Below are 26,723 nucleotides of genomic sequence, written 5' to 3'. Positions count from 1 at the left end.
TAAGGGGATGGATATTAAAAAACTGTTCTGGTAAAAAGTTGCGTAATGAGAATATTAACTCGCGCAAGGAAAATTACCAGGAAAATGAGTCATAAGAAATTGGCAAAAGAAAATACTTGTAAAGTTATTAAAGTATATATACGTGTATATTAAAACTTCTTTCGGTTATTTTATTGTCATTTTATTATATATAAAACTTTTTAGATACAAATCTTATCCGTGTTTTCAAATGTGATGCGAAATATACATGTTTGTATGTACAACATACCGTGAACATACTGTGACAAAAGAATCATGAGCTTGCTGACTTGTTAATAAAACTAATTAGTGCTGAACAAACGAGTGTTTATTTCTAATATATAGTTTCTTTATACATCATTAGGAATGGGAAAATGCCACTGAGTTTGTGCAAAAATACAATCATAATTTGTAATTCCTTTCCTTAATTTTATATCTACTATGTTATCTGAACGTCATTAAAAAATAAGAGCCTGGGTATATTGCTATATAAATTTTGTCACATTTCTTTTATAAAAAACGATCATTTTAAACGTTGTTATATCATTGGTAAAAGAAAAATTAAAAACATTAAAGAACTTAGAAATGAAATTTTGACCTACACGATTCCTTGTAACTTTAAAGGAAATAGGACATTAATTTATGATACAAAAATAAGTGGCAATGATTAAATGAAATTTATAGATCTGGACTCTGAAAGAGACTACTTTGAAATAAATCATCAATGCAAGAGTTTCTAGTCATTTGATGTTTGATCGACATGCTTCCAGTTGCATTTGCGAGTTCAAGTAGCCTCCTGTTACGTTCTTCATCCGTTTCAGTATCTTGGGAAATGGCTTCAAGATTGATTGATTTTGAATTCATTTCAATTCTTTTTAGCTTACTTTCTCTCCTGACGACGCTCTTTACAATTCCCATTCGATGTTTTTGATTATTTTCCACGCCAGATGGTATGAAGCTTGGTTTCAAAATTGGATCGTAACGCCGAGATACGAGAGGGGGACGGCCCCTACCTCGTCCCCGGGGCCTCATGATCCGCCTCGGAGCCATGGGTGTGCTGATTTCTTCTAAAAGCAATCTGTGTCTTAACTCCTGTATGGTGGGTCGGTTACTACATTCTTTGCTTACAGAAGTTGGTTTGTCTCCATTATCCAAAATTCCATTTTCTAGTAGTTCATAGGGCAATTCACCATTGACAAAAGAGCTAATTTTGGCATTATTCTTCGCACGTTCAACAACAGGTACAGATTCATCAGGTTCGACTTTGATTTTGACAGAGGGCATCTTAATACGATCCTTAATTTTGTCAATTTTATTCTCTCTTCTTCGATGGTGTTTATAAAGTTTAGTTTTATAAGCCAGTCTTTTATTCTTTTGTTTCGCAGTTACTATATTCGAATCTTCACCCGAAATGAATTGTTTCATTTTTCTCGTTAACTCAGCTGGATTAAAAACGCCCAGGTCAAAATCATCATCTTTATCAACCCCAACTTGTTTATCCAAGAAATTTGCTTGATTGGCATTGACAATGGGTGCTGAATTATCACTAGATTTTTCTTTAATAACATTAGCCGGGACATCATTTTTTATAGATTTTGCAGTTTCATTTGACTCTGGAGAAGCTGTCTTTTTCATAGAGGGTCTATTAATCGGCACTCTGAGAGATCCAAGACCTGTAAAATTGAATAATGCCCCTATAAATTTAATACCAGCTTCCAAGGCTTCCAGCTTGGTCTTCCTAACTAGTTGATTCTGAGCTTCTTTCTCCTGAAATTGCGTTTCCAGGTTTAAAAGTTGCTCAGCCAATCTAGAGTCCTCATCCTCACTACTGGAACTAGAACAGTTTGATTGAGGATAGTTATAACCAATATTGGCGTACACATCAGCAGTTTCCGGTTCTAAAAACGACTGGTCCATATCAGCGGAAGGTTCTAACTCGTCGTAGCCACTTTCATCCACGTCTAACTTTTCCAAAGCTTCCTGATTATCATCCTGAACATCAACAGAATCCAAGGCAGTCGTTTCAAATTCTAAATGATGGCCTTCTGACGGAACAGTTTTAACAACAAAACCTGGTACAGAATTTGTAGTTTGATAATTGCTAGTACTAGGTTTTGAAACATCAACTGCAGGATCTGGGGGTTCAGTTTTAATTTTCTTAATCATTGTCACAAGTTTACTGCTGGCCTCTGTATTTGCGAAACCAACATCGTCCGATACTGTTCGTGGACCAGAACCTGGTGCAAGTCTGACAGGCTTCCACGCATACTGAACCTTATTTTTAATTTCTGATTCCTTTAACACGACACGAAATGAGCTTGGCTTTTGTTGTTCCTTTGTAGCACTCATTGTAATTCTATCCTAACTAATTAACCGACCTAGAAGTATTCTTAAATTTATCAATTTACACAGGCCATTATGAAGTCTTAAATCATTTCATACAAAACTATGGCTTAGAATTTGCAATTTTCTATTAATTGTGTAAATTATGAAAAATTTCTTAATAATTTAATGATACGGTTAGTATCTATCAGTATCTTTGGTTTGTTTACCTTTCTAAATCTAAATGCACAGTGTTGTCACACAAAACGTCTATTTGAATATTCAAAATCAATGGCTGCCGCCATGGCAACGCAAAATTTTAGGGTGCTCAAAGAACGACGATTTCAACAAGATGACCACAGCAGAAAAGGATCTTTCGATGCTCCCATCCAAAATATGATCACCAAAATCAACGAACATGATAATTACTTCACAACAAGTTCCTGTTCAGGAAGAATAGTTGTTTTTAGCAACAAAAAAGAGGTATTATTCTTTAGCCTTGGTTACGGATAATTTCTGCTCTATTTTATACTTACTCAAGTTATTCTTCAATTAGTTGCATATTTTTACTTGCATATAACTCGTTACTTAATTTAAATACTTTATTAATATACTTTCGTAAAAAAATAGCTTTTTGCATTTCAGAACTTAGAAAAAAACATTAAAAAAGGATTCAACTGGCTGCTAGTTTCCCACGAAGCAATCGACTGGGAAAAAGTTGTAAGCAGCTGTAGTGTCGACCTCTAGTGGCCGATAATGTAACAATTTTTAAAAATTAATTAATTATTTTATAATTAAAGGTTGAATGTGTTAATCAGTCTACCGATTCTACGGTGTTAAAATTCGAACCATTTATTTTACATGTCCGTTGCATGGACATTCCAACCGCCCAAAATCTTGTAAGCAATTAAATTTAATTTTAATTATCTTTCATTTACCTTATCTTTCAATTATTAGATGTCAGTATGTGTCGCTTCAGGGTTTAGAAATTCTGGTTTGACCATTGGAAAGAAAGGAAATATAACACTAGTAATTAAAACTATACTTTATATTAATTATTAATTTTCTTAGATAATTAATTAACTGATTCGTTATAGGCCGTTCGTAGTTCTACTTCGTTTGAAGTCCCTTTGTCTGATAATGGAGAATGTTTAGTGACAAATAAGGTTAATTAAAATGTATAAGTAATTAAAAACTTAGTTTATTTTTTTATTTTTTTTAGTATTTTCAGTATATTGCGAATATTGCTAACAAAAAAATGAATGATAATATGGAAAGGATAAAAAGGTAACTATATAACTATTCATTAATTAGTTTATTGATTAATAGTTTTAAATTTTAATATGTTTTAGGTTGGAAGAAAACGTATTTAAATACTTAGACGATAACACCAAAACACAGGTTGAAACAGAAGACGAAGAAGTTATTTGTAATTAATGTCTGGGGGAAATAATCATCATATTTTTTGTACACAAAAAATGTTTTTATTTATTTATCTCTTACATGTTTGGCGGTATATTTAAAAGTCCGGAAACTAGAAAAATATAAATTTCATTTTTGTAAAACGTTTTTGAGCAAATGATGAGTTTGTTTTTTTAAAGTTGTAGTAGATGAGAACTCATAAGGGCGAAAATGTCCCATTTCAGAGACTAATCGCGTCAATAATAACGCAATCTAGAAACTTAAGAACTGGCTCTTAATCGAACAACCAATCACACAGTGTCAATGATTCAATTAGCCAATCGGTAACAATTTACGTTTTTCCCCATTTCAAACCATTTGTTTTCTTCCTTCCACATTGGCAATGCCATCTAGCGGTTAGAATCGGTACTAAAACGAGCAGAATGCTGCTTTATAAAATGATGAAAATATCAACAGTTTTAACCTTGGATGTCAAAATACACATCATGATTAATTGATTATGATCGTAAATGAATCGCGCGTTATCTCGCAAAACAGTCCAACAAAAATATTGAAGATAATTAATAACAAACACAACCCGAAGAAGGAGAGCGCAGGACGATAAAAGACACGCAAATATTGCGATATATTTATCATTGGTAAGAGCCCTTGTCGTCCGCACAACTTTCGGGCGACCAATGAAATTGGTATTACAAGAGTTTTTTAGTGAGTAAAATGGCTAACTGCGCTAGTTTTCATGACGTCAAAACTTTAACAGATTTGGAACGGGACGATGTCAGTTGTAAGTCGTCAATGTTGGCGACGTACTGTTGGCTAGGAGTTGGCGTTACCATACCAGTGGTACCTACTGCCGCGCGGTACAATTTGACCAAAGGCGCGGTTAAAATTAGGTAAGCTAGACCCGAAAACACAAATGTCCCGACGCAAAATCCTAACGAATGAACTGTCTGAAATAAGAAACGGAAAGATGGTGTGTCAGCTTTAGAGAAACATAGTAATGCCCGTTCGGTGAGCTTGTTTGCTAAAGTACTTACAATTTCGGGGTATCCCAAGAAAAATATCACTCTGGATTGACCGTGGTAATAAAATAGTAGTAGTGGATGTATGACGTAGGCCAAATACGTCAAACGGTCCATTACAGCCCACACTTTCCAAGAGCACAAATCTCGCAAAAATCCTTTTCGTTTCGTAAATTATATTATAATTAGCTTCCAAATCAATTGATGGACATTGGCAAAAACGTACCTGACCCTCCTTTGGCGCATAATAGTACGAAAGCCCCCAAGTTAATGCCCCAGACTGTCCGGTAGGAGGCGGCGTAGAGGGCAGAGAGAGCCCGGTAAGTTTCACCCCAATAGGGGAAATAAAAAGGAACGCAAAAAACCATGAGAAACGAAGCGGCGAAACAGCACCAAGCAACTGATTTCGTCATCTGCGTTATTTCGAAAATATAGTATGACGTTCCTCCCACATATGGTAGGTTGCTACTAGTATGACTAGTTCACTTACTACGTTCCACGTAAAATCCTGCAATAGAAGGTATCCAACTAACATACCGACGAAATACGTTGCCACGTGGTTGTAGGGTTTAATTAGATCGTGGCTGAACATCTCAAACATGGTACTACAATAAGAAATGTTTTAATAGTTTTAAAGCTGTGTTTAGTTTTCTAACACTTGTAGAAGGGTTAATTTACAGTGTTTAATCAAGAATGTATTTATGACATTAGGGAGAATGACTAACAAGTAAGTTGAGACGATTCACGGGCATCTTGGTCGAACTCCCCTCGGCATGAGGGGTTAGTTACATTTGCTCGAATTTCAATCGTCCGAACGGTGGAACAAATGTTCGAATTTCATTCGTCCGTACCGCCGAAATAAAAAATGTTTCAATTGTTCGAATTGGAGAACTTGTTTGTTTCATTCGTCCGAATTCTGTCGCTAAATGAGTATTTCTTATTGCTGGTTTTTTTTGGTCCGGATTGTTTTTAGTGCAAGAATTAAAAATAAAAAACTACATTGTAAATATCGTTGTTTGTTCAAGTTGTTTTTTCTTAATTACTAGGAATTGCGTTGAATGTTGTGGATATTTTAGGTTAGGTTAGGTTAGGTTCACGTTAATGTTACTATTTTCTTATATTAACAATATTTAAAAAAACAACCAATTCCTAATGTTCGAAAAAACGGACAAACGATTATTCGAACAAATGAAATTCGTCAGTAAAGTTAACATAAATTGAACGACTAAATCACCAACAAAAGTTGTGATAAATTTTTCGGGCAAATGAAATACGTTTTCGGACATACGATCCTGTTTCCGGCATTCGGACAAATGATCATTCGGACATTTGTACCACCGTTCGGACGAGAGGGGGTGGAGGAAATACGTCACCGGCGTGTTCTTCAATCGCGTCGAAACACGTCAGTTTTTATGGAACCAATGAAATCTCGAGCTGATTTGATTTGGAAACCGTCCGGACTTAACATAGTTCCTCTCCGCAAGTTAAAATATATACATTCTTGGTTTGGTCTACTAGCTCAATACTGTAAAATTGCAAGTGCTTACTCGGCATTGATGACGGGAATGGCCAGGGCTGGAGGGTATCTCTTGATGGCGTTCAAGGTGCCGGAGGCCATAGCCGACAGCAATATGAAGAGCATATGGAGACCAATTCCAAACTTGGCGTGCCTGTAAGTTATCCACAAGACTAAAACAGCTAAGATGCTACACTGAACGATGACGGATAGTACGTATGTTTGGTACATGCACTGAAAATCAAGTTTGAAAAATTAGAACGTCTAACAGTTAAAAATGGTACTTAACGATTACGGGCTGTCGTTGAAACTTTCTGGTATCTTTGAATTCAATGATTTTGTAAGTCAAATTATTTACCAATAATTTGGAAGATTGACTGATCGAATGTTTGAAATGCCAGAAATCCGGTGGTGGTGAAATCTAGGAGCAACAAATACAGCACCCGACACAAAGAGAACGCAGCTAGCCTTTAAACACGCTAACGCAGTGTTGTGTACAAATTTCATTGGACGAGCCTTTACGCTGCAAGTTTTACGGAAAGGGGGAAGACAATTTTCTACTTCCGACGGCAGCAGGCGCTAAAGTGTCTAACCAATGAAAATTGTACACAAGAAAATGCACGACTTTTGACTGGTTGAGTCCTCCTTCTGCGGGGTTCTGTGTTTGTTGCTCCTAGGTGAAATTGACCCTCTCGATCAGCTCAGACTAAAATTCAACTGTTTATGAGCTTCTGGCGTTGGCCGCTTCGTGGCCTTATGTAAACCGAAAAGGCTAATTTAAAGTTTTTAACGCACCAAAAAGTTAAATGGGATAGCTAGGTTAGTTGCCCTTCCCAGTAGTGCCATCTAGGGGTAAAAAACACACCCCACACAAGGAGTACGCACCGATTTGCAGGGGCGTCGGAACGTTCTAGAAGTTGGAGGGTGCAAAGAGAAACGAAAAGGGGTCTGGAGAATGGTTTTGAATGTAGCTTCTCTGAATGCATGTGTACTTTTTACTACTATGTAAATTGTCGGGAAAAGACTGAAATTTAAACACAGTTGAGGGTCTGTAAGCTTTGTATGCTTTTAAAATGATAATTTGAGCCTTTTGAAGATTTCACGTGACCAAAAAGTTTTAGGGGGCAATAAAATTAGTTGCCCCTCCCAGCAAATTCTAGGGAGGGGCATTGCCCCCCCCCCCGGTTCCTACGCCCCTGACGATTTGTATACATTTCTCAATGGCTAGACGCTTTAGCACCTGCCACCGTCACCCCCCCCCCCCACCCGTAAAATGCTTTGCCAAAAATCGCGTCCAATGTACATTGTACGCAAGAAAGGGCTAGATCGTGTAAAGGCTGCGTTCAGTAACCATTGACAAAATATCTGAAAAATGATTTTCGTTGAGACCGTTGCTAAACGTGACGTAGGCTCTTGTTGAAACCTTTTTACGATTTTTGTTAGTTTTGTAAAATATCGTCTGTCGCGGCGTCTGCATATAACCTTCCTCCGTGCTGCGACGTCACTTGGCCATTGAGCAACGAAAAAACCTGCTCTTACAGCTGATGACTTCGTTGCTCAACGGACGGGCACGTGACATCAAAACCGGAAACACGAAAAAACGTACAGTGCGAATCGGGACTCAACGTCTACTCAAGGGTTAGTCCGTTGAGCGTTACCATAAGTTAATGATACCTCTAAGTAGACAAATGGCTATGCTGCCTATGGCGGATATGCTTGTCCAAATTGACCTATGTCTCTCCGTACTGCGTATCAAAGTAGCCTTAACATAGACTTGGAACTGCCGAAGCTGACGTTTCTTTAATCCCGTTTGGTGCAAGGCTAGCTTGAACTTCCCCAAAAGAGATAAATTTCGGTATTCCCTTAGAAAATTCGTTCCCCCCGCAGAGGACAAAGAACGTTTTTTTGCTACACTCTTTTTAGAAACGTTTACTGGGCGCCGCCATTATCGTACAGACAACCATCGAGCAAGCCCTCTACCACAGAAATTTCTTCCCCCCAAAACCGGTTTTTTCATCACCCTCCCCGTAGACTGTAAGGTAATGGCGGTCGATTGCGGAGGTGCGTTTAAGAGTATAGTTTCATTCTCGACCGCACAGCGGCGCTGGGTCCGAGATATTTTTCAAAACTTTCATTTTCGCGGGAATCGGAGAGACAAGATTTGACATCACATTTTCTGGACAAAGATTCCACCTTGAAAGGGCTTATTTGTCTACTTAGAGGTATCATTAACTTATGGCGTTACTTAACGCAGCCAAGGCTAGCTTCCTTCTCCTTGTGTGTTTGTTACTCCTAGGTCTCATTGACCACCGGCACCACCTCCGGATTCTCACACTCCTGGCTTACATTGTCGTTGAAGTCCCAGAAGTTTTGAATGAAGAGCAGGTTTCTCCACCAATTCCACCGACAAACGTCGACGTTTTTGTTGACCAACTCGTTCCATTCGGGGCCATCCCCGATCAACGGGAGCATCAAGAAAGCCCCGATGCACAAGATCATCCCGCCGAAACTCCTGCATTTTGAGGAAGATATCATTTTAGTTTGACCTAGTATTCCGATAATGCAAGCACACACTGACCTTAAAACGGTCAAGGCTAAGAAGGTCAAACTCTTTTCGCCGTGACAAGCCTTCGGAGAACGAATACCGTACTGATAAGCCGCTAATAAGCCGCTGGAAACAAAAATTAAGTCACTCTCAATGGGCACTTCAATAAAACAAAATCGCAAAGAAGTAATATTTCCGAGAACCAAGACCTGCAAGTTACTGTTTATATAGTACTTGTTAACCTTTCAACTGTAAACAGAACGTCGTGTTTTTGCTAAGAATTAATATGTCAAAAAAAAACTACCTAGTTAAAAGGTCTTGTTGCATACCGTACAGGTGAAAATTTTCCATTATTTCAACAAGCACCAGTAACTTGTAGGTCCTGGCTCTCGGAAATATTACTTCTTGGCGATTTCCTTGAAGATTTTTTATTGAAGCACCTATTAAACAAAATCAACAAGCACTGATACTGAAACGCAAGATCTTTTTGTTTAGAGGTCAGCACACTGTCCAATCCGGAAGGGAGTACGTAGATGGGAAAATATAACTGTGACTCGTCGTACCGACTAACGACCACTAGTGGAACAAATAAGGTTTTAGCTCCAAAATTATAGTAGACTTAATAAAGACTATAATGCGCCATCTACTAAATCTTAGGATTTTATTATATTAAATAAATTATGTTTAAATATTAGGATATTATTATAAATATTTTATTATTATTTATTTATTTATTATTATATCGGTAACGTAAAATAATTTGTTTCGTATAATTTCTTTCTTTGGGCTAACCGGATAGATGGCGCAAAACAGCATATTGAAATTTTTCACGACTGAAATTGACGAACGAGTTGCACGAAAAAAAAATGTTGAGTGCGCTGACCTCTCCATAAATATTATTTATGACAAAGTTTGGGAAGTTTAGAAAGTTTTTCGAGTTATTTTTATAGTTAAAAATATTAAGAATGTTAATGTTACTTATTTTTCAAGTCTATAATTTAGAAAAATAGTATTTACAGTTCTATGTGACTATTTATAAGACATTAAAGGGACTTTCAAGAAAGATCTAGTCGATTTGAAATACGTCATTCGGTCGTAACTTTGGCTTCACAACGAACGGCGACCGAATGACGTATTTTAAATTGACTAGAGGGTCTCTTAAAAGTCCCTTTAAGAACTAAACTTCGTCAGACCTCCAGTTAAACCAAGTATTTAATAAAATTTAAAATATGTTCAAATATAAAGAAAACAAATTACCCTTTAATTAAAAAAATATTAAAAAATAGAAAAACATTATAAATTTATCTGATTCTCTATAGACAAAACGTTTTTAAAAAATACGCAACTAACCATAGCAAGATAGTATTTACTTATGGTAGCCACTATCATAAATACGGTTTGTTTAGCCCATAATGTAAATAATAAAACTGAATCGTTGATCAAGTTGGGTCAAGAAAGGTAAAAAGAAACGCAAAACCAGGTTAAAGAAGCCGGAAACTAATTTTAAAACCGCAACGAAAGGTCACTTGTAACTTGGTCAAAATAAATAATATCGTTCGCTAACCGTACATATCCGTCTAGAGTTTAAAGACGCAAACGTAACCCTATTCTTCAGTTTTCGCTAAACTACGAGGTAAATGTTGCTTAAACCCGCAATTTGCCACCTAGGTGTTTATGATTACCTGGTAAATATGAGGGTCTCAGTTGGAACTGTGCCGTTACCAAATAATCCATGCATGAAATTTTCCCGCATTTTCACGTGGTTCACCTTACGTCCTATCAAACGAGAAAAAAATACATACACAATTTGACAAAAGTTCATATTTAAATAACAAAAAACTTTCCGGAAATAGCTACATTAGTACCGGAAGTGGATAAGATACTAGAAGCCTATATTTATTTATCCATTCAACTAACAAGGAGACGCGATGTTTCGATTTTGTTTAAACTCAAAGAATTAGTAGACCTTAACGTAGTTTGAAAAGTTTCAATGGGTTATATCTTCATTATGGCAACCGAAAATGTTTTTGACATAATATGAAATTTTCTTGTATCACAGACTTTAAGTTTCCCTGTTAAAAAAAACTAAAAACAAAACTAAAATGTCTGAAAAATATAAAGAATGGGAACATTTTAGTCTTTTTCGGTAAGCTAGATAATTTTTGTTTGAATTCGCTTAATTTTGGGTTAACGACAGTTAATTAAATTCAAGTAAATATCTATTAATATGTAATTAAAATTGGCTAATTCCAAGTGAATTTATTGAGGTAAATTCGACTAAGTTGGACAAATATAATTAAATTGGGTAAAATTGAGTAATTTAGGGTAAATACGAATAATTTAAGATAAATGTGAGTAAAATACGATAAGGTAAGTGAAGTTGTATAAATGCAACTGTGACCCATGTTAAATCACACAGAGAACATTTAATATGGTGTTGTCAAAAAAATTTTTGTTACCATGGAAAAACTATAGCGTATTGAAACAACGAAATAAAAGTCGCAATCAAGTTTACAAAAAGATGTTTCATTGGTTTGTTAGTAAAATTTAAAGATTACTTTTTAAATGTAGGGTGGCGGAGATGTTAGCACTTTCACCTCGCAGCAACAATAATAATTTTAATTTACTGACACGCAGTTATAGCTGCAATACATATGTGACTTTTAACCGCACGTTAAACTTTATTTATTTAGCAGCACCTTTATATTGGGAAACACTGTTCGTGTTTTTATAATTTAATTTATTAAACAATTTTGCTCCTTTGCAAAAGATACTAGTTCTCGCAAATAGGAGTCGGGTTCAGGGTGAAAACTCTAAAAGTTTTAAAGTTATCTCCCCACTGGTTAAAGCGTTTTCCCCAGCGCTGTTCCGTTTCCTCTTTCCATAAAAACTGTTCAAGGTTAACGGTAATAGTGAGTGTAGGGAGCTGTTGGTTCGCGTGGCGTGAAGCAGTTGCGACCACCATTCAACGCATTGTAAGCCGACCACCTGATTTAAAGGCATTGAATATCGCTATGGAGGTGGTGCCTTTGGTATTAAACTAGCAGCCAATTTAATAAATCATTGCTAATGCGAGTAGAATATCGAGTTGCTCCTTGGAAATATGTCCGCAACGTGTTGGCCACAGAAACGCTTTTGTTGGCCAAGTTTGGAAGAACGACCGGTTTTGCTTCAAAAGTTCAAATATTAAAATCTGACAATTTAGGTACATGTTTTTTGATTATAGGGTACAAAAATTATGCTAATAATAATTTTAAATAGCTCTATTAGTATAAATTGATATATTTTGCAGTAGAGGTGCCTGAAATTTCGACATCGTTTCGTGTTGTTTTGCGTCAAAAACTGCTCAACAAAAACGTTGCGCAAAAATGTTGGATCGTTTGTATCATCGCACTTGTACGATAGGTACACCGTAAACGGTGGATTTTTAATTAAATTTTATCTTAACAGTATTTGCAACAGATTTTGTTAACACTACAAATTACATGACGTACTGCATTACGTTATCTACCACGAAACTGCGATTCAGTAGTCCTAGCTTAACAGTCGCTTAAATAAAACATCTTCAAGGAAATCGCCAAGAAGTAATATTTACAAAAGCCAGGACCTGCAAGTTAATTACTTTTCACTTGTAAACAGAACGTTGTGTTTTTGCTAAGTGTTAACCTGATTGAAAGGAACCACTTGTTGCATACCGTACAGGTTAAAAATTTCCACTATTTCAACAAGCACAAGGACTTGCAGGTCCTGGTTATCGGAAAAATGACTTCTTGGCAATTTCCTTGAAGGATGTTTTATTGAAGCATCTGTTAACTCCTGGTTTTTTTTGTAGGAGCATTTTTTGTACATCGACGTTGTAAACTTGATAGACACATTTATTCGATTAGTAATCATTCTGATGCTGCAGTGATTGATACGCTCTGACATTCATCGTAAAATTATTGATGCTATTTTCAAGAAATTTCACATAAACAAACTAAACATGAATAAATTCTACATGAACTACGTGTTCCCTCTACACGTTTCATTGTCCTGCTTAATCACTCTATTAAATATTTCCAATGGTGGAACAATCATTAACAGTGGTTTTTACCTTTAGGTTACTCATAACGAGAATCTGAATAGAAATAAATCCGAGCTGAATGGCCAACTTAGCGTGTAACAATTGGACGTACCTAATTTGTGTAAGAAAGGGACGTAAGGCAGGCTGAAAGTATATCCCGTAATGATGACCAGCACGCTAACCACTCTCATGCCGCAGATGAATGGAAGAGTTTTCAAGGAACTAGGCTTCGAAGACAACAAATCGTGGAGGTTCTTTCGGAAGGAGAAGGCCTCGACGCACGATTGGAACAGACCAGCACCCTCTGCAAAAGACATACCATACAAGCCAATGTCAATTGTTATAGTGTCCTTAACCTTCTTTCGTATAAACACAATTGTAGATCGATTGTCAGTAGCAAACGTTTATAATAAAGTTCATTTGAAAAGACCATAAAATAATGTAAGTTATTAATATAATTCTATATACAAGCAAGGGAACTTTTCAGGGTCAACCGGGCTATTGCACCTTATTGGTCAGTCCATTCTTATGGAGTTATTTCTTTAGTCATTGTAATATATAGGATGTTTTTAACATACCATATTACCAAGTTATATTCCCCCCATAAGTAACATAATAACAGCAAGTATGACAATTCCTATTGTTTTAATGCTAACCTCCTGACCGAACCTTTTTTCGACAATGGAATTTTCGCCAGCTCCGACTTGGACTCGCACTTGAATTGAGTAGTGTATTATCATCCTTAGGCATAATTTGAAGTTAGGGGGATCTGTGCTGTAAACTAAACCCAAATTGTGCAATGCTTTGAAAATCAGTTTAGTGATAAGTTTTCCGAATTGACATATTACCTTACTTATGCCCACCCCAAATGCGTTTATTATAAACTTTTATCATTACCTAAAGCTACTTTCTTGAAAATGCAAGTGGCCATCGATGACCATTAGAGGCACAGAGTGGGCCAAATCCGTAGGGCCCAGAAGCATGCTTTTAATTGGTCCGGTACTTAAATATAACTTAGAAGGGTCCATGATGACATAATTTGCCCTGGGGCCCGAAATATCTCTGGACGGCCCTGACTATAATTTTGTAGTATGTGTGTAGAAATAATCCTATATCAAATTTTACACATGGATAAAATTCCTATAGGCGTTTAAATAAAACATCTTCAAGTAAATCGCCAAGAAGTAATATTTCCCAGTGCCAGGACCTGTAAACTTACTGTTTATATAGTGTTTGTTGAAATAATTTAAACTTTCCACAGGTCTGTAAAAAGAACGTCGTGTGTAAAAAAAAGCTACCTGGTTAAAAGGAAACACTTGTTGCATTATTGCATACCGTGAAGGTGAAAAGTTTCCATTATTTCAACAAGTACTATGTAAACAGTAAGTTGCCGGTCCTGTCTCTCGGTAATATTACTTCTTGGCGATTTCCTTGAAGATGTTTTATTGAAGCGTCTCTTACAACCATTATTTTTAAAGACCATCTAAATAACAAATTTATTTCTCTGGGCGTAATTTTCCTTGAACTTATATTTTATTTCCTCCTTCCACAAGCCCCGCCCTTTTAATTAACTTTTGGGCGCGCCACTGTAACCAAGGCTAAACTGAACGTCAATCAAAAATCTAACAAGTTGGTAAGCCAAAATATACCTCTCCTCGAAAGAGTTTCTAATTTTCAGTGAAGCGTAACACGTATCTGCGGTAGAACGCTCACATGTTGTGCAGTAGGGCACTCTAGGGCTCGGGTTCGAATCCCGCCCGATACTAAGGCACATTGGAAAAAAATTATACTCCACCCAATGACAAAAAGAGGGCTCTTTTGGAAAAAGCTTTTCCCTAATTCCAAGAAACTGCGAACGCAGTGATTACACTTTGCCCCGAAAATGCGTACGCGTTCGCAGCCCAGACAGACAGACCCACCGACAGACAGACAGACACCGTGATTTTAAAATCCCTTCGAGGGGACTATGTCCCCTCGAAGAAGTAAAAAGTGTAATAACTAGATGGATATAATCATGTAGAGGCATACCTCTCCTGGAGACGGAATCTTCGGGCCTGCTAGCCCACATCTGTTGGCTGAGATAGTACTCTGCGCACGATCCGGCGACGACCAGGGCCAGCATGAACACGATGACGGCCCTTCGAGGAAATTGGGAAAACAACTCAATTATATTATTTCTTCCTACTTAATTGAAAATTTGAAATACGATTGTACTTCAATTCGATATTAGAAAAATAGTAGCGAATTAGCGCCCATTTTAAACAATAGAATAAAAGTCATTAGTCAGGTTAAGCCCCCCTCCTGAAAACATGTAAGGGAAACTTGTAGGAGTGTAGACGTAGCTTTATTCTTTACAATCTACACGTAACTACAAGATCCCCCTACATGTTTTCAATGGATGGCTAAACCTGTCTATTGTTAAATTGTTGTATATTCGCGAACGGGTACTATCGCTACGCCCCCTTTGATTCGAAATCGAAACCTAGATAGGTAGTGGCTAAAGCAGACGCTATTAGTTTTTCCTCGTCGTTATTCGTAAATTTGACTTTATAAATAATGAAACTTGAATTTTAATATAATTTTTTCATCATTTGCTTATATTTTGATAAGTTTATTTAAGAAAAACCTTTTTTTAATTTGTATGTAGCAGACGCTAAATCATAGACGCTACCTCGGAGAAGCTAGCGCCGTTACGTCATCTAGACTCGTTCCGGTCGCGAATAGGAAATATAGAGGAGAAATAGCTACCCTAGCTTCGATCTGGGGGTTCTAAACTCAGGGGTTTATTTATTTTTAAATAAACAAAGATTAAGCAAATTATAATTTTAAAAGATCGACACTTTCAAGGTCAAAATCCTCTTGTTTATAGTACTTATTTTTGTAATAAGATTTTAGTATATTTCTAGATAAACATTTTGAAGGTCGAAATCTTCTTGTTTATAGTAGTTATTTCTTGTTATAAGCTTTTAGTAAATTTTCTTGATAAACATTTTGAAGGTCGAGGTGGAAATTTTTAAGGTCAAGATGGTCTTTTACTAAAGCTCGCCTATTGTGCCCCCTGATAATATTGCTATTCCTATTCTATATTTTCCATGTCAACCACCATCTAGCAATGTCGCTCGAGCAATGTACACTGATGGGGTAATAGTAGTTCATTATTTTACATGAAAAATTGAACGTAGAATGCAGTTTAGCAATCCGGTATTTCAGTGGTTCTCAACCTTGTGGAACCCGGTGGAACCCCATCTTAATTTCAAAATTATCGTGAAACCCTCACTTGAAAAAAACTTCGCTACTTAATTTTTTTCTGCCGAAACTAATTCTATCATAGCACCTTATTAGCTCAAATTCTTGACGAGCCCCTAGAATTTTAATGGAGCCCTGGGCCCGGGGTTCCATGGGCCCCCATCTGAGAATCACTGCTGTATTTAGACAATAAGTAAACCCCATTTACCCCAAAATTGCACCATGGTCCATTTTTCAATTTAAATTAACACGAATTAATTAAGCTATCAAAATCAAGTGGAAGAAGTTGGATGTTCTCACAGAATGATGATTTGTTCTCCTCTCCACATTAGCTTGTCCTTTTTGACCTCGCAACCCACCACGGTGATATTGGCGTGAATGTTTTTCGTTGCTGCCAACAGAAAACATATTTAGTGAAAGGAATTTGGCAAATAGTTCTGAGGGAATGAAAGTAGAGTGTACCTGTTTGTAGTAAAGCGTGCAAATCGACCTCAGAGCAAGATGATGGAAGGCACAAGCCCATTCGCAGAGCAGAGAATTTGAAACCATAGTGTAATTTGAGAATTCTGGTGAACACCTGTAACACAACGATTAGGACGGTCATTAGTCATGGTTTGTCAGAAATTATAGGGGCAAGAAAGACCCTTTAATAAACTATGGATAATATATATATAGCTATAAGTAACAATATAACAATAAGTACCAAAATTAGCAAATATTTTCCAAGAAACTGATTTTCACAGTTATTGCGCAATCATGGTTTCGATCAGCACAGAGCCCCGTGTCTAAATATATTACTAAAAAGGGGCGATAATATACTACTCAGTGTGGTTGAAAATTCCAGTCGGAACTGGGCGAGAGTGTCAGTGTCCAAAAAAGTTCGGAAATAAATTTGCATTAAAACAGTAGAAATGTCAGACTTATTGTAATTAGGTTTCGTCGATAGCTTTTTTGGGGGTGGGATATGTAAGAATTTTGTTTGAAAATGTGACCTTGGTTCTAGTGGATGGATTAGTAGTGAAAGTAGGCGTATGGTTCTCAAGTGCCACTTAGGGCGGTTTCCAAGAACCAATTCTGAACAGTGGTAAGGTGAATAGCGTATTAAAAATTTCCGATAAATGATCAGAGATTTAGCGAATATATTTTGCCTAAATTATGGGTCTTGGATTCTAATTTAGCAATTGCAATCACAACGGAAGAAAATCTCATTTCAGTTGTTCAACTGTCAAATAGCGTGTTTCCACTAATAGGCAGTATTGATTACCTTTAACTAGTAATTGAAAATAATGGACAAGACTGGATTTATTTGGGGAAGCCTATTGTAATTTTTAACTTTTTGATAGCCGGATTTAATAAAGCTAGCAAAATATAGTGATTCATCCTCAAAATTTAAATTGCTACGTAATAAACTTCAGAATATTGGAATTCAAAATTTTTCAATATTGACTGTTTTAAAGGTCAAGTTCCGTCAGGGTCAAGCTTGAAATGACACCGATAGTTACAATACGGTACAGCAACATTAAAGGCATTCGGATTAGTCAAGATGACGTGCTTGTGTTTTTATAATAAAATAGGACTCACGACGCAAAGTGCTAAGAATGAACTACAATCCAATGATCTTATGCTATTCTTGTAGTATCGTCCAATAAATTTTACATCCTTCGTGTACTTTGTTTTACCCAAAAATACCAAGAAAATGGTTTTTATACTACCCTTGCTGCTAACTAAACAAGGTTGTACATTCATTTCCCCTTTAAATAACATTTATAGATTTTATTTTTTTACTTTTTGCAAACTAGCATTGATATTGTTTTAAATAGTTGAACGTTCGATACAAATTGCCGAATAAAACCATACAGTCTTTTCAAACAGTGGTTGGTTTTTTTTTCACCTGTTTTGCAGTGCCGTATTTCCGCCTAGGCCAACCTAGGCCGTGGCCTAGGGGCTTATCCAGTGACCGTAATTACTGTATTCGAAGGCATAAATCTATGATGTCAATCGTAATTTATATTGGAGAAATTCTTAGGTATAAGATTTTGTTTTAAAATTAGCAAAATTTCTGCCTGACAGTTTACGGACGCAGCCTTAAATCGAAATGTTGCATAATTATCGCATATTTAGTCGACGATTGTTAAGAGCTTTTATTTAGTAACATAACCGTAGAGCTCAGACGTCTACGCTGAATCAGGGAAATTCAGGCACAGCCTAGTTCCAGGGATAAGAGTAAATGCAGCGCGTGAAAAGGGGCCCAGACTCCTTATCTGCCTATGGGCCCAGGATCACCGGCCCTGCTGTTTTGGGCCTAAAAGTGTACTCTTTTTTTTGCCCTAAAACCTTTGAAGTGTATACTTTTCGTTTGTTTAGGGATTTCGGAGTAGGGTAAGAACAGCAAACCTATGACGTAATTTTACTCGGATTCTGTGCAGTGGCGAATAGTTGAGTCGGGGCCCGGGGGTATAAATGTTTAAAGAGAGTTAATCGTTTGCTTATCCAGAATTTATCTGATAAAATGGCCTCAGGCAACTAATTTGGAAAACAATTTTATCCCGACTTCTGAACTATTCGTCACCACAGAATCGAAGTAAAATGACGTCATAGGGTTTTTGTTCTGAACATTCGAAAAGAAACCACCTAATGGGTTTTCACTCTGTCACTCTCCAACTTTCGACAACAACATTTTAATTCGCGAAGGAAATACCCAAAAACTGATTCTTGTTAGTCTGAAATATTTTTATTTATTATGTTTTATTTAAATATTTATAATATCTATTATTATGTACGAAAATTCACCTACGTCGAAAATTCTTCGAATAATGAGTTAGTCAGTTAAATAAATAATTAATTCCGAAAAGTTAAATTTTTATATTTTTATTTTATAATTTTTATGGCGTCAGTTATTGGCTGTTTAATCTTACTTCACGAATTTAATTAATTTGGTTTCTCGGGAATCAACCGGCCGGACTGTCGACGCCCGAGGCGGGATTTCTTTTAACAAATAGACTATACTAAACTTTGTCCCACATTTCACCACTAATACTATAGTCAAACTACGAGACGGGGGGGGGGGGAATTCCAATGAACTATTTTGCTTCTTTGATCATGCTTAACTATATTTTTCATTTAAAATAACTGTCGAAAGCCATACGTAACTAATTCAACGTGTATCTCTCGTTTCGTGATTTGAATAAAGTTAACGTCGATTTATCACGTGACATTTCTATTTACTACACACTTATTACGTTTCGAAGCGTCGTTGGAAAGTATTAAATCAATTTCCAAGGACGCCACTTTGGCAGCTGTCACCCATTTACTGATAAATTCAATCCCTACAGCGCTTCATAAAGTGAAAAAAATAATGAAAATAATTCGAGGTTGGAGATTAATTTTTGAAAAGAAAATTCGTTTAAAAGAGAATGATATTTCTTAAATATAATACCATAAGTAATGTAAGAAAATAAGCCCGACTCCGAATGAGAGTTTATAAAAGTAAAAGTTACGTTTCAAATCAATAATGTGTTATGCTATTTCTAAAGAAAAGGTTCTTTTTACTATTGAAAACGTTTTAATTTTCAATTGGCCTTGGCCGCTCTGCGGAGAGTTATCAGTCCATAGCTACGTTATTATTTATGGTTTATGATTAACGGTAATAGATAGTGTAGGGAGCTGTTGGCTCGCGTGGTTTGCCACCACCCTACTACGCGTTGTAACCCGGTCATCTGAATTAATGGCTTTAAACGTCGCTTGATAACTTAGGCCTAAGGTGTTGCCTTGGTATTAGCCTAGCTAATTATTATTAATATTATTATTATTGATTATTATCAGACTATCATTAAAAACATTAAGCCAAAGAATATAAAGCCCCAGGAATGGAAGGATTGATATTATTGGCCGCGTGTTTTAGTTAAGCTAGAAACTTCCGGCAGAGCACATCAGAGTAACCGGAAACGGTTAACGCAACCCGGTCTCTCTTTAAAAACGAGAGGCGCAAAAGTTCTCTAGACGGAGCTACACCTTCCATTCCTGGGGCTTTATATTCTTTGATTAAGCGTTGAGAAAATAGGAAATGTCCTACTTATGTTTATTATGTTACTTCTGTTACTACGAGAATGAAAGAAATGATTGACGTTGTTACCGTGCCGGCAGCCTTGAGTTCTGGGATGATGGAGTTCTCGTGCAGTTCTCTTCGGTGCTCTGGTGGGATGTCGAACAATATTTGGGGCGGGGCTACCTGGACCGTGCAATACTGACCCCTGAAGACCTCCTCGTCGTGGCCATTGCGTTCCCGCGTCTTCACCACTCTCAGACATTCGTCGTATTCGCCGTGGTGCAAACTGGTGCCATCCAGAATACCCACCGGGAACTTGTTCGTTGCGTCCAGTACTGTAAAAATCGTATTCTGAATTCAAAATCTCGTACAGATAATTCAGATGTTAAATTAATAAGTACTGATACTTCAGAGGTTAAATTAATAAGTACTGATACTTCAGAGGTTAAATTAATAAGTACTGATACTTCAGAGGTTAAATTAATAAGTACTGATACTTCATATGTTAAATTCATTAGTACTGATACTTCATATGTTAAATGAATAAGTACACATACTTCATATGTTAAATTCCTTAGTACTGATACTTCAGAGGGTAATTTATTTAGTACTGATATTTCCGAAGTTAAATTAATAAGTACAGGTACTTCAGATGTTAAATTAATATGTACCGATACTTCAGATGTTAAATTAATAAGTACACATACTTCAGATGTTAAATTAATAAGTACGCATACTTCAGATGTTAAATTAATTAGTACTGACACTTCAGATGTTAAATTAATAAGTACTGATACTTCAGATGTTAAATTAATTAGTACTGATACTTCAGATTTTAAATTAATAAGTACACATACTTCAGATGTTAAATTAATAAGTACATATACTTCAGATGTTAAATTAATTAGTACTGATATTTCAGATGTTAAATTAATTAGTACTGATACTTCAGATGTTAAATTAATAAGTACTGATACTTCAGATGTTAAATTAATAAGTACTGATACTTCAGATGTTAAGTTTATAAGTACTGATACTTCAGATGTTAAATTAATAAGTACTGATACTTCAGATGTTAAATTAATTATTACTGATACTTCAGATGTTAAATTTATAAGTACTGATACTTCAGATGTTAAATTTATAAGTACTGATACTTCAGATGTTAAATTAATAAGTACTGAAACTTCATATGTTAAATTAATAAGTATTGATACTTCAGATGTTAAATTAATAAGTACTGATACTTCAGATGTTAAATTAAATGCCAAAAATTAACAGCGATCTTCATATATGTTTTGCGTCAACTCGCTCTAGCTTAAAAGCATAAGTTTACAATTATACAATTGACGGCTTTTAAAATTCATTTTGCGCGTGAAAATACCCCTACATGTTATGGTCAAAAAAGCACGCAAAGAAGGCTGTGTGCCCAAGACATGTATCTGTAGTGTCACGCGCTAAAACGTCATTTCAAAATCCGTCAATTGTGTGTCACGTAAGTGTGTCAGTTCTCTATTTTAAATTGATACTGAAAAACTATTTGTAGAATGACCACATACTTCCGATGTTAAATTAATAAGTACTGATACTTCAGATGTTAAATTAATAAGTACTGATACTTCAGATGTTAAATTAATAAGTACTGATACTTCATATGTTAAATTAATAAGTACTGATACTTCAGATGTTAAATTAAATACCAAAAATTGACAGCGATTTTCATATATGTTTTGCGTCAACTCGCTCTAGCTTAAAAGCATATGTTTACAGTCATACAATTGTGTGTCACGTAAGCGTGTCAGTTCTCTATTTTAAATTGATACTGAAAAACTATTTGTAGAATGACCACATATTTTCGGTAGACTTCATAATAAGTCAGTAGACCTAATACGCACGGTTTACCTCGTCGTCATAATGAGTCACAACTGGTTTTTAAGTTGTCTATTAATAATAATAATAATAATAATAATAATAATAATAATAATCAGCTAGGCTAATACCCAAGGCACCACCCTAGGCCTAAGTCATCGAGCGACTTTGAAAGCCTTTAATTCAGGTATGTCGTAAATTCTGCGTCACACCATCACGTCTGTGATTATTTCGAATAAATTACAGCTTAATGGATAATAATTACAGATTAATGAACGGCGCGTTTTTCGGTTTGTCGTTAATTTTTCCTCCACTATTTTTAGCTGAGTTTCTGTTTTTTTTTTCAGCACTGCCATTGTTTGTGTTTTTAGAGTGTCTAAACATTCCGTCTACCAAGTACTGTTTGTCTTTAATAATTTCGCGCGTTTAAATTATTAATTAACGTTTTTTGAGTTTTCGAATTATCGCGCCGTGAACGGGCCTTGGCGCCATTTTCGCGTCCCATGTCTAGCGGGAATTTCGTACGCGACGGCTTGCAGCCGGGTAACGCTACGCTTTCGCCGTCTGGATTTTTTGCGTCCGCCGGCCGCCACACGCAGTATTTTACCAACCTTGGGCCGCCACCTCGCTGTTACGGCGGGCCTCCACTTCCCGGAGTTTTCTCTTTGAGACTGACACGAGTGAGACGTGACGTAGGCAGTTGATTAAAAAAAAAGTAGGAGGAGCTTAGTAGTGCCGAGTGCCCCAAAATGTGAAATTTTCGGCGGCTTATTTAAAAATGTATACGTAATAAGTTATAGAAAAAAAATATTTTGGGAATCTTTGGAACCAGAACTATAAGAAAAGTCGCGCGATTTTACAATTTTCAACCGATGAAATATCGCGTCGGTAACGCTTTAAGGGATTTGTGTGTACTATTTTTCCTTCGTACGTAGCATAACTTTTGACAGGTTTGTTACAGTAGTAAAATGGTAAATGATGCGTCAATCGATAGCCAAAATCAAACACTCAGTAGACCAATTCTTTTTTTTAAATCGGAATCATTTGCGTATTTTAGTGCTTTTTGTCGATTTTCGTTTTGAAATTTGAATTTCGTACAAATTCAAGATTCAGAATTCAAGTGCCATCTATCTGTAAATATTTTATTGGATACTTTCGGCGTGCTTTTTATGAATTGATCAAATTGATTTTTTACTTGTTGAATGTCAAGGTTCTGCTTTTTGGTAAAAATTCCTTTTACGATATTATAGTGCTCTTATCAGGGTGATTGAAATATTATTCCTAATGAACAGGGTGATTAATATAGTGGTGGTTGAGAAACTTTTCGTTTTCAACCAAATTCCTCTTGGGTTATTATAGTACGTTTATTAAGTTAATGTACAAGGTGATTGAAAATTGGTTCAAATTTAAATTTAATATTCAAAGTATTTTTAATACGTCGGAGGGATTGTGTGTACTTAAATGTCCGGGACATCTTGTTCTCTTCACACGAGAGCTACATGTATACTTATGGCTAAAAATCTTATAAAATTAAATAAGTATAATCAAGCTCTGGTGGGGGTGATTAATTTGTCACATTTTGTGCCACGATAAGTGTGAAAAGTTGACGCAAACAAAGCTGAAAGTGGACACAATTTGAATTTTGTTAATTTGATAAGAATTACACACATTATCAAGGGGAGATTTTCCTGCTGTCAGTCAAGCGTGTCAAACACGTTAGAAAAGCCTTGTAAACGTTTCAACGGGAAAGTCAGAATCATATGATGGTACTTTCAAGTTATCTGGACACATCGTAACATTGTATTCTTAACCCCAATATTCACAAAATCCCAACTCGGCATTGACATTATTATACAACAGTAAACGTGTTCTTAAGCAACCACGAGTCATCATAAATGGAATACAATTACAAGAGCGTCGTATTAAGGTCGTGAATATTTATGGCTGATTACCGCCTCGAAGACACTACTCAAACATAAAGTACTTTCGACTTCTTTAGATAGGATGGCAGATTGGCTATCACTTTCACCTCGCAGCAAGAGGAACCGGGTTTGATCCCAGCTTGTGGCACTGGGTGGAAACTCGAATTAATTTCTTCCGCGTTGAGTTTGCAAGTTCTCTCCACACTGGTTAGAGGGGTTTCTCCAGAGTTCTTTGGCTTCCTTTTACCATAAGAACTTGTAGAGGTTAACGGTAATGGTGAGTGTAGGGAGCTGTTGGCTATAGTCCAGAGTTCTTTGGCTTCCTCTTTCCATAAGAACTTGTAGAGGTTAACGGTGTAGGGAACTGTTGGCTCGCGTGGCATGAAGGGCTTTCCACCACCCTCCTACGCGTTGTAGCCCGGTCACTTGAATTCATGACATTCAAAGTCGTTAGATGACTTGGGTATTTGCCTAGCTGATTATTCTTATTATTAGGTAAATTTCGGTTCCGAAAATCTTGAATGGAGACACCCACATGTTCAACTAAATAATGAACGTTTTTTTAAATATCGATGGAACGTAAAATGAAATGAGCCCGCCAAAGGGGCTTACCCATAAACTCTTAGTTCTGATAATTAACCGGATTTCAAGAAACTGGTTTAACCTAGAATTTTTTCGAAACATTTTAAGCTTTTTTTTTAAGTAGAAATTGGAATATGTAAAAACGTTTAGTATCGACTTGAAATATAGGCGATTGGGTAATTATTTCTAACTGTGAAAGACTGAATTCACTTTAAGTGGTTCTATAGAGGTATCGGTTCAAAGCATAAGTAACATAATAGCAGTAAGTGTGACACTTAATTTTGTTTTAATTCTAATTTTTTTCTACATTGACACTTTCCCAGCTCCGACTTAAATTTGAGACCGAAGTTACGGAACTAAATGGTATATTGTTGAAGTCTATTTTGCATATTGAGACACTATGTGTTCTGTTCTGTACGTGATTTTTCAATAACTTTAAACTAAGTTATTACTAAGTGTCATACTTATCGGTATTATTTTATTTATAATCAAATGAATTACGAGAAAAATTAGTAATGACCCAATGTTTAAGCTATAGAAATGCTTACGCCACGTGAAAGCTACAAAAAAATTAGCTAGTTTGCAATAACGGACCAGTTTATGTTGGCGTTGATTATTGAAACAGGATTATTAAAAATATAACGCAATATTTTAAGAAATTATTAAAATTAACTTTTGAAATTAAAAATTTTTGTATATTTGTCGAATAGAATTTTACATTATATATGTTTAGTGATTAAAATTTTCAAGTAAATACGTGATTAAATTTTAATTTTATGAAAATAATTTTAGGCTTAGTAATAAAGTCTTTCATTATTTTAAATCTAGTTGCTATTAACTCTTACGGAGGTTTTGAAAATATAATAAAGCTATATTTGTGATTTATAAATCTCCAATTTTATTATTATTTTATTAAAGGGATTTTGGCTCTATATCCAATCTTGCTCAGCCCAATAGTTGATTCAACTAAATAGTATTTTACATTTTAATTGATATTATTTCGCTACTTGAGCAGTGGCGGCCTAAGGGGGGGCGGGGGGGCGGTCCTCCCCGGGTACCAGGGCAGCAGGGGGTGCCATCGGAGAAGCTCGAGGGGGGGAGGGGGTGCAAATCAGAACGATTAAACTTGAAGAAGACGGACCCGTGAACACTTCTGCACGGTCTTGTGGGGTGTCACAAAACACTGCCGCCGCCCCGGGGACCCAGCCTTCTTAAGCCGCCACTGTACTTGAGTCAAGTAAGAAAATACATTTTGAAAAAATTAATATTTTAGGTTTATTTCGATAATAATTGCCATTATAGTCTAATAATTGAAATATATTAAAAATTAAGTTAAAGCAATATTAAAAATTAATTAATTCAAAATATATTTTAAAAGGCTTGACTTTTGCTCTCCAGTAGCGATTTATTATTTAAATTCAGTTTCTCATAAGCTATTAAAAATTAATAAATGAGTAAGTCCAATGTAAAAATACTGGAGGATTCTTTTTCAAAATATATTTTAAAAGGCTCGACTTTTGCTCTCCAGTAGCGATTTAAAATTTAAATTAAGTTTCTTATAAGCTATTGAAATGATAAATAAAAAAATTTAAACTCACAGCTAATGGCCCAATCATCCAAATTCCTGACACCTTTGGTGATTTCGAACATACTGGTCAAACACTGCGGACTTAGGTTGGACTCCAAGACGATGGGCAAGGCCCTCTCCATCATCATCTTCAACATGCCATCCAACATGTCTTTATAGGTACGCACCAATTGCTTCAATGTCAAGGGAGTAGAAACCACGTCGTCTTGACCAGTGGTCAACCATGGCGTAGACCTAGTCACGTTATCCCTGGAAGCAGCAACCACAATGGACGCGAACAGTAAGAACCCCAACACGCACGTGGTGGTCAGGAAACCCATCTCAAACTACGTTATAGCTTTCCGAGACAGAGCTTAGAAATAGCGCATCACTCCTACATTCAAGGTTGAACGTCTAAGGAACACTGATTCTAAAAGTCAAAAGACGTTCTCCAGAAACGCTCCAGCCGGCGGACGGAGGGGGTTGCAAATCTCGGTTCCTCCCCCTCGTCGCTACAGCACGGCTTAAGTTAGCTTGCCATTTTCATAAATTAAATAATTGGAAAGTTTAATCCGCGGAAAACGTGT

The 26,723-nt window shown here is 36.2% G+C and overlaps 3 protein-coding genes across 3 annotated transcripts; 1 reads left to right on the top strand and 2 right to left on the bottom strand.

The window, feature by feature from the left end:
• Window positions 1-205: 205 nt before the first annotated feature.
• On the bottom strand, window positions 206-2,708 carry LOC149944177 (uncharacterized). Its single transcript, XM_090174700.1, has 2 exons — window positions 2,571-2,708; window positions 206-2,396 (listed from the first exon to the last, which is right to left on the bottom strand). The coding sequence occupies exon 2, from the start codon at window positions 2,365-2,367 to the stop codon at window positions 697-699; it is 1,671 nt and encodes a 556-aa protein (XP_090030826.1). The 5' UTR covers window positions 2,368-2,396; window positions 2,571-2,708; the 3' UTR covers window positions 206-696.
• On the top strand, window positions 2,633-3,849 carry LOC149944176 (tRNA wybutosine-synthesizing protein 3 homolog). Its single transcript, XM_090174701.1, has 7 exons — window positions 2,633-2,823; window positions 2,986-3,060; window positions 3,141-3,239; window positions 3,298-3,369; window positions 3,438-3,506; window positions 3,563-3,627; window positions 3,693-3,849. Exons 1-7 carry the CDS (start codon window positions 2,644-2,646, stop codon window positions 3,775-3,777), a joined length of 645 nt encoding a protein of 214 aa, XP_090030827.1. The 5' UTR covers window positions 2,633-2,643; the 3' UTR covers window positions 3,778-3,849.
• Window positions 3,842-26,722, bottom strand: LOC149944175 (O-acyltransferase like protein-like). The gene is made up of 14 exons (XM_090174699.1): window positions 26,168-26,722; window positions 20,284-20,531; window positions 16,614-16,728; window positions 16,452-16,542; window positions 14,934-15,043; window positions 13,018-13,209; window positions 10,525-10,618; window positions 8,876-8,968; window positions 8,644-8,809; window positions 6,329-6,531; window positions 5,272-5,386; window positions 5,008-5,194; window positions 4,797-4,939; window positions 3,842-4,709 (listed from the first exon to the last, which is right to left on the bottom strand). Exons 1-14 carry the CDS (start codon window positions 26,475-26,477, stop codon window positions 4,497-4,499), a joined length of 2,280 nt encoding a protein of 759 aa, XP_090030825.1. The 5' UTR covers window positions 26,478-26,722; the 3' UTR covers window positions 3,842-4,496.
• Window position 26,723: the final 1 nt, after the last annotated feature.

This window comes from Leiobunum rupestre, chromosome 5 (genome assembly GCF_980474605.1).
Source record: "Leiobunum rupestre chromosome 5, qqLeiRupe1.1.hap1, whole genome shotgun sequence".
NCBI lineage: Eukaryota > Metazoa > Arthropoda > Arachnida > Opiliones > Sclerosomatidae > Leiobunum > Leiobunum rupestre.
This window is presented reverse-complemented; position numbering and strand designations above follow the sequence as displayed.